Source organism: Alligator mississippiensis, chromosome 7 (assembly GCF_030867095.1).
Source record: "Alligator mississippiensis isolate rAllMis1 chromosome 7, rAllMis1, whole genome shotgun sequence".
In the NCBI taxonomy this organism is placed as follows: Eukaryota; Metazoa; Chordata; order Crocodylia; family Alligatoridae; genus Alligator; species Alligator mississippiensis.
In genome coordinates, this window is record NC_081830.1 from 65,099,335 (window position 1) to 65,115,496 (window position 16,162).

Consider the following 16,162-nt stretch of genomic DNA (forward strand, 5'->3'; position numbering starts at 1 on the left):
GAGTAGAAAGGCCAGCGGTGATCTCCCTGTGCTCTGCTCTGCAGCATTCTACTCCTATTTGGGAACAGAAATTTTGTAATAGAGAAGCCTTCAACCTAGCTGCCAGAGATAAACAGATCCTCTGGCTGAAAGATGAAGCTATGCAAATTCAGAGGAGAAAATAACAGGCAGATTTTTAAAAGGCAGGCTAATTCACAACTGGTATACAAATGTTTGCTTCTCTGTCACTGTTGGGGACCCAAGGTTGGATTTTTTTTTTAAAGATATCTACTTCAAACAAGAATTAATTCAAGGAATCCCATTGCCTGCATCATGCAAACAATGGCATTATGAAGCTATCACTTGCAGGACTGTAGTCTGTGTTTGGTAAACCTTACCAAGCTTCATCCTGCAAATACCTCCTCACAAGTTGCACTGACTTCAGTGGGAATGGATGGGAAGAAGGGGACCCATTATGTTGGAATGCAGAGTACAGTGCCTAATTATACTGCTACTACCACAGCCACTATTGTTGTTGCTGTTGTTGCAGCTGCACTGAAGAGAGATCAAGATTGTCTTATACTGGGTACCGTGCACATGAATCGTTAGAACATAGTCCTTGTCCCAAAGAGCTGATGCACATGCTTGAACTAAACACTTAAGTGCATGGAGAGCTGTAAAAATTTTGAAATAATTCAGTGTAATTCTTACCAAAATAAACTGTTTAAAAACCTTTGTTTACATACACCACACTATGCTGAGCTTGTTTAAACACGGTGGTGGCATGTAAAGAAAATCATTAAGTTTATGTAATTGAAATACTCAAATACAATCACCATAAATACTTTGTGAAGCTATTATTTTGCAAATAAAGCTTTACCTTTCTGTCCAGCGTCCCACACAAATCCAAGGGGGAAAATGTGAAAATGTCTCAGTACACACTTGGATTTTTGACATCATGTCCCTTTTTTCAGTTATCATCTGTCAGGGATGTCCAGTGAAGTAATTCTTCTTGTCTCTTTACAATCATTTCATTCCTATTGCTTTTCAGTATCGTTACAGAAAATGTAATACTTTCAGATTTGATTTACTCTGATGTTCCAGTAATTTCTGCAATATGAATTACAAATGGAATACAGGTGGCATCGACTAAATTTTGATTTGAAAGTCTGTTATTTTGTGGAACCTGTGTGGGATAGGTATGTTTACATTTGTGCAAAAGCTAAGTACAGAGGGAACACGGCTGCTGTGATTCCTGGGGCTCTGCGGTGTACAAAACCCCCAGCCCCTGGAGATGGTAGCTGTTGCAATTCCTAAGGCTCAGGGATTTTCCCTGAGCATGGTGCACTGGTGGGGGAGCAGGTGCCCCCGCCATACATGCCTGGCCCTGCACCACCCAGCCCCCAGAGCCAGCCAGTGCCACTGTCCAATCAATCCCTGCTGACGACAGGTGCAAGCGGGAGCCTGTCAGCGGGAGGAGCAGATATCACTACTGTGTAGGCCCGGCCCCTGCTGTGCAGACCCCAGCTGAGTGGGGAGCTGGGCCCGGTCTTACTAGTCAAAATAAATGGGTGTAGGAATAAAGTCTGAGGATTTATCACATGCAAATGCCAGCAAATCAGATCAGTTCCACCAGTTGTTCACTGAACACTCAATTCTTTTACTGAGTTACTCTTTATGCTGAGTTTTACCTTACACCATAGATTGTGTAACTGAAAGTGAATTATACCAGGGTTAAAATACAGTAATAAAAAGGCCTAGACCTCCCCAAAATCCAGTTGGGAAAGGGAAGAACATTTGTAAACGTAGTCCTTTCTGACTGGAAATACAATACTGGCAATTACAGAAATACTTGGTAAACATAACTTCCTATCAGAATCACTTCAAAACACTGGAGTTTTTTTATACTTTTAGAAAAGAGTCTAGGCTGCAAATTGCTAGTTAGAACCTTGAGCATATCTACAATGACAGAGTTTTTCCCGTATAAAGGTTTATTACAAATTCATGACATGGCAAAAATCTGCAACCACTGACTACTAGTTCAAGAGTAACTGCATTTGTTATAGCTTCAATAAGCATGAACCCAGGTACTTAAAAATCTATTTTAATGATGTCTCCAGGAATAATAATGTCCCATATTACAAAAAAAAGAGGCAAAAGGTACATGTCTTTTACATATAATGAAAAATATGTTCACAGTGAAAGCAAAACATTTTAAAACCCAAAATAAAGCTAATCTTGCTCCCTACAAGGAAGATTTTGTATATTTTTGTAATCACCCACTCATTTTTCAGTGTTATATAGAAAAAGCCCTTTTCTCAAAATCATGTGATTATGGTAAGCCAACTACATATTCTGCTGTGTGAGCTGTAAATACTGTACTGACTGTCAACAATTTAGAAGTATAATTACCAACATAAAGAAAACAGCTCTGCTACTGTATTCAAGTTACATAAACAGCCAATAGCAAAAATACATAACAAAATGTACGGAAAACAAGATTTTCCTGCTCTTTTACACAATCTTCTAACTTTCTTTTTCATCCAACGTTGAGACTGAAGCAAACATTCAACAAGTGGAAGAAAAAGACCACCACCATCCTAATGCCCCAAAATGTGGAAAGACAATCTACATGTTATTTTAAAATTTTCTGCAATCCTAATTCTACAAATTTATAGTTGTCAATTTGTAGCTCATGCATTGAAGGATTTAAAACTGACATTAGCAAACAGGTAAGTACAATTTAGATAAGAAACAGTTTTACCAAGGAAGGGTCTAATCCAGGACAAAAGAAATTCGTCCCATAAGTAGTCCTATTGACTTCAATGGGAACACTGAGGACAGAAAGCCTCATGCTCAGTAGAGTATGATCCAAAAGGGTGGCCCTTCTAAAATTTCCTTTGAAATCAGCTAAAAGGTTTAGGAAAAACAGCAAGAGATTTACTGCATGGATTGCAGTGTTCTGCTAATGTGCACCTATGTGCTAAGCTCTTGTCATTAAAATGTACATGCATTACAAATACAGAACACTGTGAATGTTCAGATCTATTACATGCAAATAATTCCCTGACTAATTCACTTCATAATTTCTAAATAAAAACGGGACTTACATAAGAATGGATCATTTACATGCTCTTTGACAGGAAAGGACACATTAATCAAGACTAAATCACGAATTTAGAATTGCATTACTAAATAATTTAAACACCAAAAGCTGCAGTTCTTGCTAAAAATCCTTCCATCACTGAAAGAATTTGTAAACACTGAGGACGTACATTTATACAATTTACAGTCTCAGCAGGAAATAAATTTCTGGCTTCTCGTCACCGCTTGCCTCCATCTGCAAAACAGAATCATCAGTATAAAACCGATCATTAAATCCGTACCGCAAAGAAGTGCATGCACCCTCTGGTATGCCCCGACCTTCCACATCCTCCTGATTGAAGTTATTCAGATATCTTGCAATGTAAGAGCCAGTGGAATGCCTGTTGATAACATGGGGTGAGGCTGATGGTTTGTTTCTGAGAACTACCCCTGCTATGCTGCTCGCATTAGAAAGTTTTTGTTTGCTGGCTTCTTGTCTTTCCTTGGCACGACTGGCGATATTACGTACTCTACTCTGACTTCTGGATGACAGTTTTCTGACCAATGCCTTGGGGCAATCATCATCATCATTCTGCTTAGAATACAATGCTTGACAGCTCTCTTCCTGGTCAAAAGATACCAGTTTTCGTAGCTGTTCTGTAAGAGCATCTGTTGAATGTGGTCTCTTCGTATTCATAGCAGCCACTTTCTTGTCCCCCATGCCAGATGTAATAAAGCTTCTACTTATGTATTTGTACTTGCTTTCAAAGTTGCAGGAGATATCCTCTGATGTCAAGTCTCCAAGGCTTTTGGATTTGCAAGGACTAGGCTGTTTCACAGATGCAGGAGGAGGGAAAGGCAAAGCATTCTGAGGGGTAGCAGAGTATATTTTATTAAAACAAGATTTTGGGGAGGTAGGCACCACATCCTTTTGTATATCTGGAGTTTGACAATGATTATTAGGCAAAAAGTCAACAGTATTATATTCTGGGTAAGGAAATGGTTGTTTTGAACTACCTGGGTCAATGCTGCAGAAGGCCTCCTTGATTGAGTTATTCCCAGAGACTCTCTCACTGTTGCACACTGGTTCATGATTGTGCTTGAGTTTCAAAGGAGAAGCAAGCTGGCTCATATCTTCTCTCTTGTACTCATAAGTAGTTATCAAGAGGTCTTGGGAATCCCCATCAACTTCTATTAGACTGCTGCCTGCCGAATTTACACACATGGGGGGGTCAGCTAATGTATCTTCCAAGGTAAAACTATTAGAAGTACAGGAACTGCAATCCTCAAGTGTTTCCCAGTTTGAACCACACTTCCTTTTGGAATCTGCTTTAAGCAAATGGAGAGGAGATGTACAAGATGACACAGCAGGGCTTTTTTCTATGCAAACTAACTTCTTCTTGCAAACCAATTCATCTATTGGTTTACAGTCAGAAACTGGTGTAAGAGATGCTTCATGAATAATTGTGTACACAGAATACTCTGTCGTCTCAGGGCTTGAGAACACAGTGGTATCTGGAGTTGAGAATAATGGTGAATCGACAGGTTTTATCAGATTGTGCTTACAGGATGTGTTAAGATCAACAGCAAAGAGATGTGGATGTGATGACATTACACTGAAGGTCTGATTGCTTGTGCCATGAAGACTTGAAACAATAGTCAGATTAGTTTGCTCATCTGTGATGTCAAACTGTCCAATCAGTGCTGAGACAGAACTGCCAACATCACTCTCATTTGTTAGGGAAACCTCATCTATAAGACGAGAAATGTCACTATCTTGCATGGCTGCAGTGGAGTGCAAATCACGCATGTCAGAACAGATGGTGGAAGAGATATCTGTCAGTGAAAAAGTCATTAGAGATCTGCTCCTTAAAACATTGCATTTATTGTTTTCAATCTCCTCCTTTTGAGAAGGAGAATGTCTTGGCAATGTTTCTTTCTCCTCTTTATATACTTCAGTGTTGTCATCTCTTTTTTGACCTGTGCAGTGTTTGTCTTGTATTATTTCTGTTGCAAGTTCAAAAACAAAATCCTTCCTTGTATGAACAGGTTCATTGGAAAGATGATTTTCCTGATATATTGCAGGATGAATTGTTTCAGCTATCCCACTTGCAAAATCTAAACATCCTGGTTTTTCATGTATGGGTGATGATGTAGAACTGTCAGTTTTGGACTTTCTCTGGGGAATCTCATCTTTAAGCAGAGATACAGAATTTACAGTAGACTCAGCTTTCTCAGGTTCCTTTGAATTTTTTTTCTCACTTGTATCATCACTACTATCTGCTAAATGAAATAAAAAGCATATTAGTTATATTCAACATTGTGTGTATTGTTAACAACTATTTTGTCTTTAGACAGACAAATGGAGAATGTAAAATTAGTTACAATTGTGATAGGACTTAATTATGGGTTTGTGCAGGTTTAGTACAAATTATCTGTGAGATATGAATAAATGGGAAAATATAGTTGTAGGCACTTCATTGAAGCTTCCTTTGAATGTCTATTACATCAGGCATGTGATGTAATATTTGTTGTAAATAATGTCAATGAGGTACCATATCTTGCATATGTGGCATTACCTTCAGTTGTGTTCCTATTCAGATTTGTACTATAAAGAAGCATGGCAACAAAGACAGAACAAAACAGCTCTGTTAAACAACATAATATCTGGAAACAAGAGGCATGTTCATAAAAATTCTGAGTAAAAAATTGCATCTAGCTGGCCCCCATACATAATGTTCTTAGCAACAGCTTAGAACAAAGACGTGCAATTTAAGATTTAATTGTAAGTCTCTAATGACATTTACAGTTCTAAACTTCTGCAATTGTAAGAGGACAAGAATTCATCTAAATAATATATTTTAAATGTTTCTACATTTCTACAACTACTTAAGTCAAATCTTACCTCCATGCTTAGGTAAGATCCATGTTATCTAAGCAAGGGCTGAATGCATATAGGAGAATTTGACCATTTATGAACTACACAATTTCTAACATTCACCAGAAATCAATTCAAGGAGAAATAAACAAAAAAAGTCACACTGTCTCCAAAGGTCATGTCCATTTACTATGCATTTAAAATTCCTACTATAGTCAATTGGTGGGGGGTTTTTTATGTAGGGAATGCAAGACTGATCCCCAAATCATGAAAAATAAAATAGTTCAAATGTTCTCCAGACCCAAAACACTGTATTGAAATGATTGCCACATACTCTTTGAGATGTTCTGTAAGTTCTTTGATTTCCTATAGAGACAGAGAGAAGTGTATGAAGGCAAATTTCATCTTGGTTTAACTCCAGTTAGATTCCTGGAGATTCACTTAGCCAGGCAGTTTAGCAGGAAAGGGCCTATATTGGGTTCAATTTAACATCCATCTGTTGTCTGCTTTCTTTAATGAAGTATAAAAAATTGTAACCTGGTAATTGACATCTCCTTCAGTCTGAAATATCTGTGCTTCCTTATCTTTCTGCAAATACCAGCGGTAGTTCACACATGTGCACAAGTCTTGACCACACCCTTTCAACCTTAACTCACGAAAAAGACTTGCTCAGAGAAGGATACAGCTTTGAAGTTCTCAGTAATCCACATCCTTTGAACCCAGGGAGAAGGTCTCCTTGGTTACCTCCCATAAAGGAAATCCAGTCTGAATTTTATCATCTTCACTATTCAGTCTCTTGAAATCTGAGATGCCTGGGACTTAACCAGATCTTTCACTGACTGTACAATTTAGGGAGGCAAGCCGTGCGCACCTTTGTTCTTGTGGGACAGGTTCTACTCCTCCTGTACGTAGGTATTACATTTACTTCTGGTTATATCTTTTTAGGTCATCACACCAAGGCCTGTACCCTTAGCAGAGCATGCTCTTGTTAGTGACATCCTAGACCCACTGAAGAAGATTTTTAATCACCTCTGTGTGTGTCTTCTAATGATAAGGACACACTTATGTTTGGAGCTATTTCAAAAGGAGAACATTTCAAAAGACTGGTAGCTGTTATGTTCTACTTCCTACTTATGTTCAACATCATATTTCAATATTGCTTCCTCCAGGGTTAAAGCTGGATTGCTTGCTACAGTGCTGATACCATTCCAGGCATGTCCACACATAATAAGAATGTTGAAACATTCCTCTTTAGAAATGGCTCCGAATACTTTTTCTTGCTGCTTACAAGTTCTTTAGGGTAAAATTCCCTTCTTTAGAAATTATCATAACCCTTGTCATGAATGCCCAAGCTGCGTTAGTTTTGTGACAGATGAGGAGAGAATTTTTGAATACTAAGAACCTGTGTAATTTCAAGACTTGATAAATAGGCCTTAGGAGGAATTTCCTTTTCAACCTAAATTACTTATAGAGTAATGCAGTGTGTGCATAAATTCTGTTTTAATTCTGCTCATTGCTCCCTGCAAATCAGCTTTAAGAAGGACTAGATTCTTTGTTCCTCCCAAGCTATGAGCGATGCCAGAATGCAGAGAGGTAGAACAAAGATAGCAGAGGTACATATTCTTGCCCTTGCCAGGGCTACATGAATCCCACGTGAATTTAAGAATGGCTGCATTGATTTTATCAGCTGCTTTTCCATACACTAAGTAACCAGAGTGTAACAGCACTTTGTCCTTTTGTCACAGATACATGCCTGGCTCACTACCCATTTCAAAAGCTGGGAAAAAAAGGAAGGTAAGAGTTTTTTGGCAGTTTTGCCATATATAAAAACCCCTTATTCTTTGAAGGACCATGTCTGCCAGGTGTACAAGCCTTTTACAGAAACAGCATGAAGCAGCCACCAGACACCAAGCTGACTTTCAGATTACACAGGGTAAAGCAGGAATGGCTGTTGTCTACCACTATGTCACAGAAGTCAGAATAAGAGTGCAGAGGATATGGCCAAGTCCTGGAGGCTAATCGAGGAGTCCAAACTGCCTCCAGTATTTGCAGGAAGAAATGTACAGTAGATGCTTCATATTGGGTAAGAATCCCTGACCAAGAAAGAAAATGTTTTATATGCCATTGGCACATAATCAAAGGCTTTCTGGAGCTATTTAGATGCTTCAACGAATCAAGTATTAGTCACATAGGGCACCTATACATGTGTAGGGAGACTGCTCTAACACACTGTAATTACAGCACATTGGAGCAGACTCAATTAATCAAGTCTACAGGAGCATGGTAATTACCTCACTACAACAGACTCCAGCATCAAGTGCATCAGCGTGCCCATACTGAAAAATGGCAGAGAGGGTCTTTAAATAAGGCTCGTTTGACAAGGTTTAAAGTGCCCTCGCCACCATTTTTCAGCGTGAGGCTACTGATACACATGATGCTCCAGGAGTTCTAATTAGAGCGGCTGTCGGAGCCACTCTAATTAAAGTGCCCCTGCCCCCCAATCTGAAGCATGTCTATAAATGCCCACAGAGCCAGATCTTGTGCCATTTGTTCAGGTTTTGTATCAACAAATCCACTGAATTCATATATTAAAAACCAGGCCAAATGCATTTAAAATATCTTTTTCCAGAGCTACTTCAAGAATCAAAATATACTGCAAACTAACATTTATATTAGAACATTAAAAAGACCCAAATTCTATCCTGATAAACCATTTCCCCATCTAGTAGAGGTTTTAAATATTATTAAATTAATTTAAAAGGAAAAGGTCAAGAATGTTAGACCTTTCTTCATCCTTTACATCTGTTTCCAAAGTCTATGTTATTCCTTATATGCACGTTTCCAAAACACAAGCTTTATGCTATATTTCCCTTGAAAAAAGAAAAAGAAAAAACCCACAGGGCCAACCACCAAAGTCTTGTGAATAAACACACAGTGGCAAAGCTTTAAAGAGATTGAAGTAAAAAACATCTGGTAAGGATGTAGATTTCAGCTTTGAGCTATTAGTGGGATAATTAAAAAATAACTGCAACAAGAGCACTTTTTTTAAATATGAGAAGAAACTTAATAAGTGTCCTCTTAAGAAGAATTCTGAAAAATATTTAATTGATTTGCTTAATCTGTGGAGTGGAAAACTTTCTTGGGTTTCACTTGTCAAAACATGGAAGGAGATTTAAAAATGCATATGATTTTAAATTAGATTATTACTTGTATTACATATTGGTTTTATATTGACTATAATCTTGGCATCATATTGGGTTTGATCCTGTAGCCCTTATTTACATGTGTTCACCGAAGAACCTGCATGAGAGTTGTAGGACTTGGGTCTATCAATACATTTTTAAACCTGTTGCACTAAAAGTCACTTTGGAAACATCTTACCAGAGGTACTTTCTTTTCTTTTGGCACCTTTAAGTTTTTCACATTCTGGTGATGATGATCCCACAAGGAGATATTTGTCAACTGGCACAGATGAAGGACGTGCTTGCAAACTCCTGGCTGTACGTCTGAGAACTCCTTCCTTGTCTTTCAGTTCTGATGGCTCAGACACACTGTCCTTAAATTCGGTAGTTTCCTGAAAGCCCATTTTGCTTTTCTTTCTGCCTTTTGCTGGAGCGCTGGCTGTGCGTCGGAGAATTCGATCACCAATAGATCGCTTCCGTACACAATGCCCATTGTTTTCAGCAGAACTGTGCTTGGGATTCTTGTGAAACAGCCCTCTGAATCCTATCAGCTGCCTACTCTGAAAATAAAAGATCCACCACAAGCTTTAAGTAAGGTCATTACATTAAACTAATACAGCAGTGTGTTTCATAAATACTTATGACAGATGAATACAAAATTAAAATAAAAACAGCGAAGTAAAAATTCACACCAGACAATTCACATGTATTCCAACCAGGAAATTATCAGCATAGGTCTCCATGAATTCATGCATGTATGAAATTTCTCCTCATTAGGGTGGCAGCCTGACATGATTACAGTAGAGGTTTACTAAAAGTTTCTTAAATCAAAAATGACAAGACTATAAGAAATGTGCTGTAGTGACAGGCTACCCATTAACTCGGAGTTTTATGACATGGGCTCCTCAAAGCAATGCTCAAATGTTCAGAATATTAATGAAGAATGATGCGATATGGTAGTTACAGATCATGCGATTAGGAATTGTTCAATAACTCCGTGTCTAGCAAGTGCAAAGTGCATGCCAATGAAGACTACCTTTGTGGCTCCTAGAAAGTGCAATATAGTATAACTGGGATTGAGGATTAAAGGACTCCACTGAAAGGGAAAGAAATGCAAATATATTTTTGCCTACTGCTTCCAAGATCATGACAAAAGCAAACAACAAGGTAGTTAGAGCCTATATCAAACCCTTTGAAAATGTTCATTAGTGTTATACCAATATCAGTCACACACATACTATGATTTCCCCAGGTATGGAAGTGCACTCCTTTTAGATATACCTTGGAAACCCAATAATACAGTCATTATTAAACACCTGATGAATGGACTAAATTATACAAAAAAAGTCAAGACTTAGGGCTTTTGTTTAGATCTTCTGCTATTGTTAATTCATCCTATACAATTATGCTAAGAACTCAAAAATTCACTTGTTTCCTTAACTGCATTCTCTCTGAAAACTCAGAGTCAACAGCAATAGTCTAATAGCAATCCCCACTGAATGTCAAGAACAATGACAGGGGATATCACTTGCATTTAGGGGCAGAACCCTTTATGCACCCAGCTGCTATTTTTGACACTTAAGCAGTTTGCAGTCTGACTCTATGCAAAGTAGGCTGAATTCTGATGGGGTAAGAACGTAGCTCCATACGTATGCAACTGTCAAATTATGGATTGGCAAAAGCAGGAAGGAGAGTCCTTCTACATATTAGTTCAATAGTCAAATGTCTTGGACACTCATGCAGGAAGCCCAGGTTTAGGATCTGTCTCATCCAGGTAGGATTTGAACTTACATAACTCTAACTTCACAGCACCATGCTATAACCACCAGGCCACAGGTCAGGCATTTCCCAAACTTTTCTCCAGCCCCCCTCTTGAAGCTGAGCCAATGCACTTTGTATTTAATATTCATTACATAAAATGCATGGAAAACAGTAGGAAAAGTCCTGCCTTGTCAGAAGCCAGGCTAATACCCAGGTTGTGTTTCCTTCTAGAGGAGCGTTCACCTCACTGAGCAATGTAGACTGCTGTCAGGGGTGAAAAAATAAACCCAAACAAACTGCATTTTACAGGAAGCAGCAGCACGTTAGCTCAACCCAGCTCTGCAGCATCTGTATAAATTGCACACTTCAGCAGGGCTTTTTGGCACTTTTATCTAATAGCTGATTCAAACAGCTATTAGATAAAAGCACCAAAAAAGCCCCACTGAAGCACTTAATCTATACAGACACTGGGCAAGTCGGGTCAAACTAATGTGCTGCCTCTTCTAGGCATTCACTCAGCTTGGCATGAAGGTGCATCAGGTTTAAAGTAAAGCTCTGGGTTTTGTTGGGTTTGGGGTTTTTTTTGGGGGGGGGGGGGAGGGGAGAGAGAGGGGGCGTTACATCTGTAAGCTGCTCAGCTCTATATCTTACTCTCTTCCCCCTGCCCCCTCATAGCTTCTTTTCTTAGGTGCCTAGGGAGCAATCCAGAAAAGGAAGATTGGAAATGGCCACCTGCATCCTGGTAGCTTGGGTCCTGTGCTGAATATATCAGAGAGGTGCAGGCTCAAATCCCTTCTGGGGGAAGAGAGCCTAGAGCCTATGTCCCTCCTTCCTGTGTGACTGCCTTAACCACTGTGCTATTGGGCTAAAACAGCCTTGCAGCTGCTAGGAACAAGTTTTGACTATATACATTTTGTGATTTAAACTCATCCAGTGCAGGCATGTACAAAGATGCATATCTGCCCAGCCCGAGTAACAGCTACTGTACATGTACTAAAAATGACAGTTATGCAACTAATTGTCACTTGGGTATGTAAAATGGAACAGGATTCTGTCCTAGGTGTCTACATTTTGACACTTAAGCAGTTTGCAGTCTGACTGTATGCAAAGTAGGCTGAATTCTGATGGGGTAAGAATGTGGCTCCATACGTGTGCAACTGTCACATTGGCAAAAGCAGGAAGGCCCTAGGATCTACTGCAAATTTGTTTAAGATATTTTTCTTTTCTTCTAAAATGCACTTAGTACTGGTGAATGATACCAGATTGATAGCTTTCGATACTAAACACCTCCCTATCTAGATCACAGATACAGCACAGGAAGTGTCAATGCAAGTTTCTCAGGAGTGCCTCGCCAGCTCCCTTTATTGAAAGAATACATCCAGAGATTTGGGGCTCCTTGAGTGCCTTCAGCTAGGGCTAAGGTTAATGTTGGTGTTAGGGTTAGAGGTTGAGATAGGCAAGAAATGTGCTTGTACTCTGGGCTTATTATGATCTGCCAATTAGGATTACAGCACAGGTTCATATGGCTTCACAGTCTACTAGTAGGAGATCTAAGGATGCTGGGATTCCCCAATTTAGGCTTAGACTTGACATAGCAGGGTTCTTCATACTAAAATGAGGGTTGTGGCAACTAGGGATTCCACAGTTAAGCTTAGGGATAGGGTTTTCATGTTCTCCAAACTAGCTTCTATAAGGGTGCTAGTTGTCTCCTGGTTTGTTTAAGGTATGGGGCTCCTTGTGCACCCTGAGCTAGGTTAGAGTCAGGGTAAGGGTATGAAATTGAGCTAGTGTTAAAGGTATATCTATGGCTTGGGCTAGCCTGACTCCCCAAACTAAGGTTAGTGTTTGGGTCACTGAGAATTCAAAAGATCCTGGTAGGTGGGTTCTAAAAGATCCTGGGACTCCACAGGCCAGGGTTAGGGTTGGGGGTGGTAGCATTTCCTGCCAAAGAGTTAGGATTGGGACCTGGGGGATTTCCTCTTGTTAGGGTGAGGGTTCTGGCAGGTAGGAATAGGTTTAATATTTGAGGGCTCTTGAATTAGGGTTTGTAATGGGATTACTAGGGATTTCTGCATTGAGGACAGGTATAGGGCTTCTTGAGCACCCTAAACTGGGTTTAAGGTTGGGGGTTACATCTACAGTTAAAGATGGGATGAGGTATTATTGTATGCTTATGGTGTGAACTGGCCTTCCCCCCAAAACTAGGATTAACGCTTGGGTTAGTGGGGCTACAAAGACTTCTGATAGACAAGGTGAATTATGAGTCCCCCAAACTAAGGTTAAGCATAGGGATGATAGGACTCCCAGCTGTAGGGTTAGGCATGGGGTCAGTAGGGTTCTCCTTGCTATGGTCAAAATTGTGGGAGCTATCAGTCCCCCAGCTAGGCTTCAGGAGGATGTTTAAAGGCTCTTGAATCTAGTGTTTGTAAACTACTAGAGAGTTTCTAGCTGCCACCTGGATGGTGGTAGATACAGAGCTCCTTGAGTACACCATGCTAAGGTTCAGGTTATGGGTAGACATTAGCCTAGGTTTAGCTTTGGACTGGCAGGTGTCTCCAAACTAGGATTAATACTCAGATCAGTAGGGCTCTAAAGGCTTCTGGGGCTCCCCAAGACAGCATCAGGGTTACAGATCACAGGACTCCTAGCCATGGGGTTAGGATGGGAACTAGTAGGATTCTTCTTGCTATGGTGAGGGTTGTTAAAATTAGGGATTATCCAGCTAGGTTTAGGTTTGAATGTACTCAGACTTCTTAGCATCAATGCCACTTTAGAAGGGGTAAGCCCCTGGCTCTTTGGACTCTGAGGCATGGTCTTCACTCCATGCCCCTGTGGTTACCTATAGCTACCCCACTCAGAAAGCTACCTTCTGGCCCAGGTCTTGGAAAGGGGCATTCAGGCTTCAGGAAGATGTACATCTTTAAGAAGTCAAAGTACACCTGATTTCAGAAGATATGCAAATAGTTTGTGATAAAGCTAGCAGAATCCAAGGAAGAGCTCCTTGTTTGGAATCTATAATGGGGAGCTGTTTGTAGGAGCTACAGATCTCCAAGCTAGGCTTAACGATAGGATTTGAGGGCTCAGGAAGCTATGGGTTGTCATGTTTGGAATGAGCTGTTTTCTAGTTGAGGCAAACCATGGAGCTCCTTGAGCACCTTGAGTTAGAGTTAGGGTTAGAGATTGTGCCAGCTTTAGGGTATGTGTATGGTTTCTGCAGGTAGGGCTCCCCAAACTAGGATAAGCACCTGGGATTGTGGGGCTCCCCAAGCTGAGGCTCAGGTTACATATGGGGCTGGTAGGGTCTATGGTCACTTTTGTGGCAGCTAATGGTCTCTCAGCTAGTTTAAGTCATGGCATTTGAGGAGTCTTGAAATTTGGGTTTGGAATGGAACTGCTACGGATATTTGCACTATAACTTCAATCACTGGTCTCTCTGATGAGATAGGGGGCCAGTTGTGAGGCAAATCATTGTATACTTAGATCTAGGCTGGCACATCCAGGAGATTCTATTAGTCTGGGATGTTCATGAAATTCTTGCAATAGTCCATCATAACTCAATTGGACCAGAAGCTGCTGACCTAGATCATGTCCTTACTTTCAACCCACAATTTTCCATTGATGCTAATGTTCATAAATCTTCTTGATCAGAGAAGGAACTCTGGGGGCTACCAACTCTTCTTTTAACTGCCTTAAAAAAATAAATCTACCCTACTTCTTAAACACTATGTCTGTCTTTGGCAGTCTACTCTATTTTAGTTATCTTCTCCATGCTGTACATGCCTGTTTTTCTGTCTTCACTTCCTCATAAGCCTCTTTAAAAACTTTTAACAAAGGAAAATAAAACAGAACTTATAAGGGTAGTGCACTGTGCTTTTGCTTTTTATTAAAAAAAAAACATGACATTCCAAAACATTTCTTCTTTTAAAATATAGCAGAAAAATAAAATAACTACACACACTAAAACTCATAGGATTCAGAACTGAGCCTCAAGTTTCATAAATAACTCTTCCCATATCCAAGGGCTTGGAAGGGTTCGTAATTCCTGACAATGACTATTAAAAAAAAATGAAGTTAAACTGAACCTATGGGTATATACTTAATTGCATCCGCATGAGAAATGGCTATTAGGGCTATATGAGAAATGGCAGTTAAGTGACAACAGTAAAACCATTCACATTTGTTCATTTTAAGATTATGGTAATGAAATTGTATGCTTTCTGGGGCAACCTGATAGGGTAAGAAGGAAAAGGAAAACTACTAGAGTTAGAAGGAAAAACTCATATCAAACAGGCCTTATATTTTATTTCCCTACACAAGGGGAAAGGGTGTGAAATATGCTACTAAGGGTAGGATTGCATTGCAAAGTTCAGATTATGTTCTTCCAATAGCACTAAGTCATCCTCACTACAAGTCACTATACTTATTTCACAAGATAAGTAGAGGCCAAGCCTGGAGGCTCTTGAAAGATTCTTCCTCTGCTGCTACTCACTTCTCTGCTCAACCAATTTGCAGTGTGGTTGCAGTACACTGCAATTCCCTGTTTTTATGTCATCCAGTCCTTCTGCACGCTTCCTCCTCCACCCTCTACTCCCTAGAGGCTGGATGGCACTTTATAACTTTAACACTTTAAACTTCTGTATTTAACCCTTTCATTTTCCCCATCGACTGCTCCCGACTACCAGCACATTTTTCAGCTTCAGACTGCCAGCCAATCCCTCGGGTGCAAAGCCACAGAAGTATTTCTGACATGCAGCTAGCTGCTCAGTGGAGCACATCTGCATCTTGGTTACTATCTGGATAGAATACTCCGAGCACCATGATTTTGGTGGCAGTAGTAAGACTATTCACTATTACAATGCCATATGAGTTAGCTTTGTCATCTGGCCATCCCCAAATCTAGGTCACAACCCAAGCAGCTGTTCCAAGAGACAAAGGAAACAAAGCAGAGCTTTGAGCTCTTGATGAACTTGACAAAGCATCTACCAGTGTTTCAGCACTGAGCCTATCACTGTATGATTCCATTCTTGTAGGGGGGGATCCCAACATGGCTGCTGAGCTGAGAAAAATACAGTATATGCAAAAACCAAGTAATAAATGTTTCATAGTGTTGCCTTATCAAATTTAAATATCCTTACATGCCCCCTCAGGAGTTAAGATCAAAAATGTATTTTGCTTAACATATTGTCATGATTTGTATAAACACAGTGCACAGATCACTCATCTAAAATGGGGCAGTGACTTTGTTTGCAAAATATATGGCTCCTTATTTCTATCATTA

At 39.9% G+C, this 16,162-nt stretch overlaps 1 protein-coding gene across 3 annotated transcripts in view; it reads right to left on the reverse strand.

The window, feature by feature from the left end:
- Positions 1 to 2,067: 2,067 nt before the first annotated feature.
- Positions 2,068 to 16,162, reverse strand: part of PLCH1 (phospholipase C eta 1) — a 215,019-nt gene continuing 200,924 nt past the window's right edge. For 2 of the 3 annotated variants that reach the window (XM_014602787.3, XM_019491860.2), the window contains exons 22-23: positions 9,323 to 9,683; positions 2,068 to 5,346 (exon numbers count right to left, since the gene is read on the reverse strand). In XM_014602787.3, coding sequence (XP_014458273.2) covers positions 3,266 to 5,346; positions 9,323 to 9,683 — 2,442 coding nt within the window. In that variant the 3' untranslated portion in view covers positions 2,068 to 3,265. The remainder of the gene's footprint in view (positions 5,347 to 9,322; positions 9,684 to 16,162) is intronic. The other variant, XM_059731059.1, reaches the window with a different exon arrangement.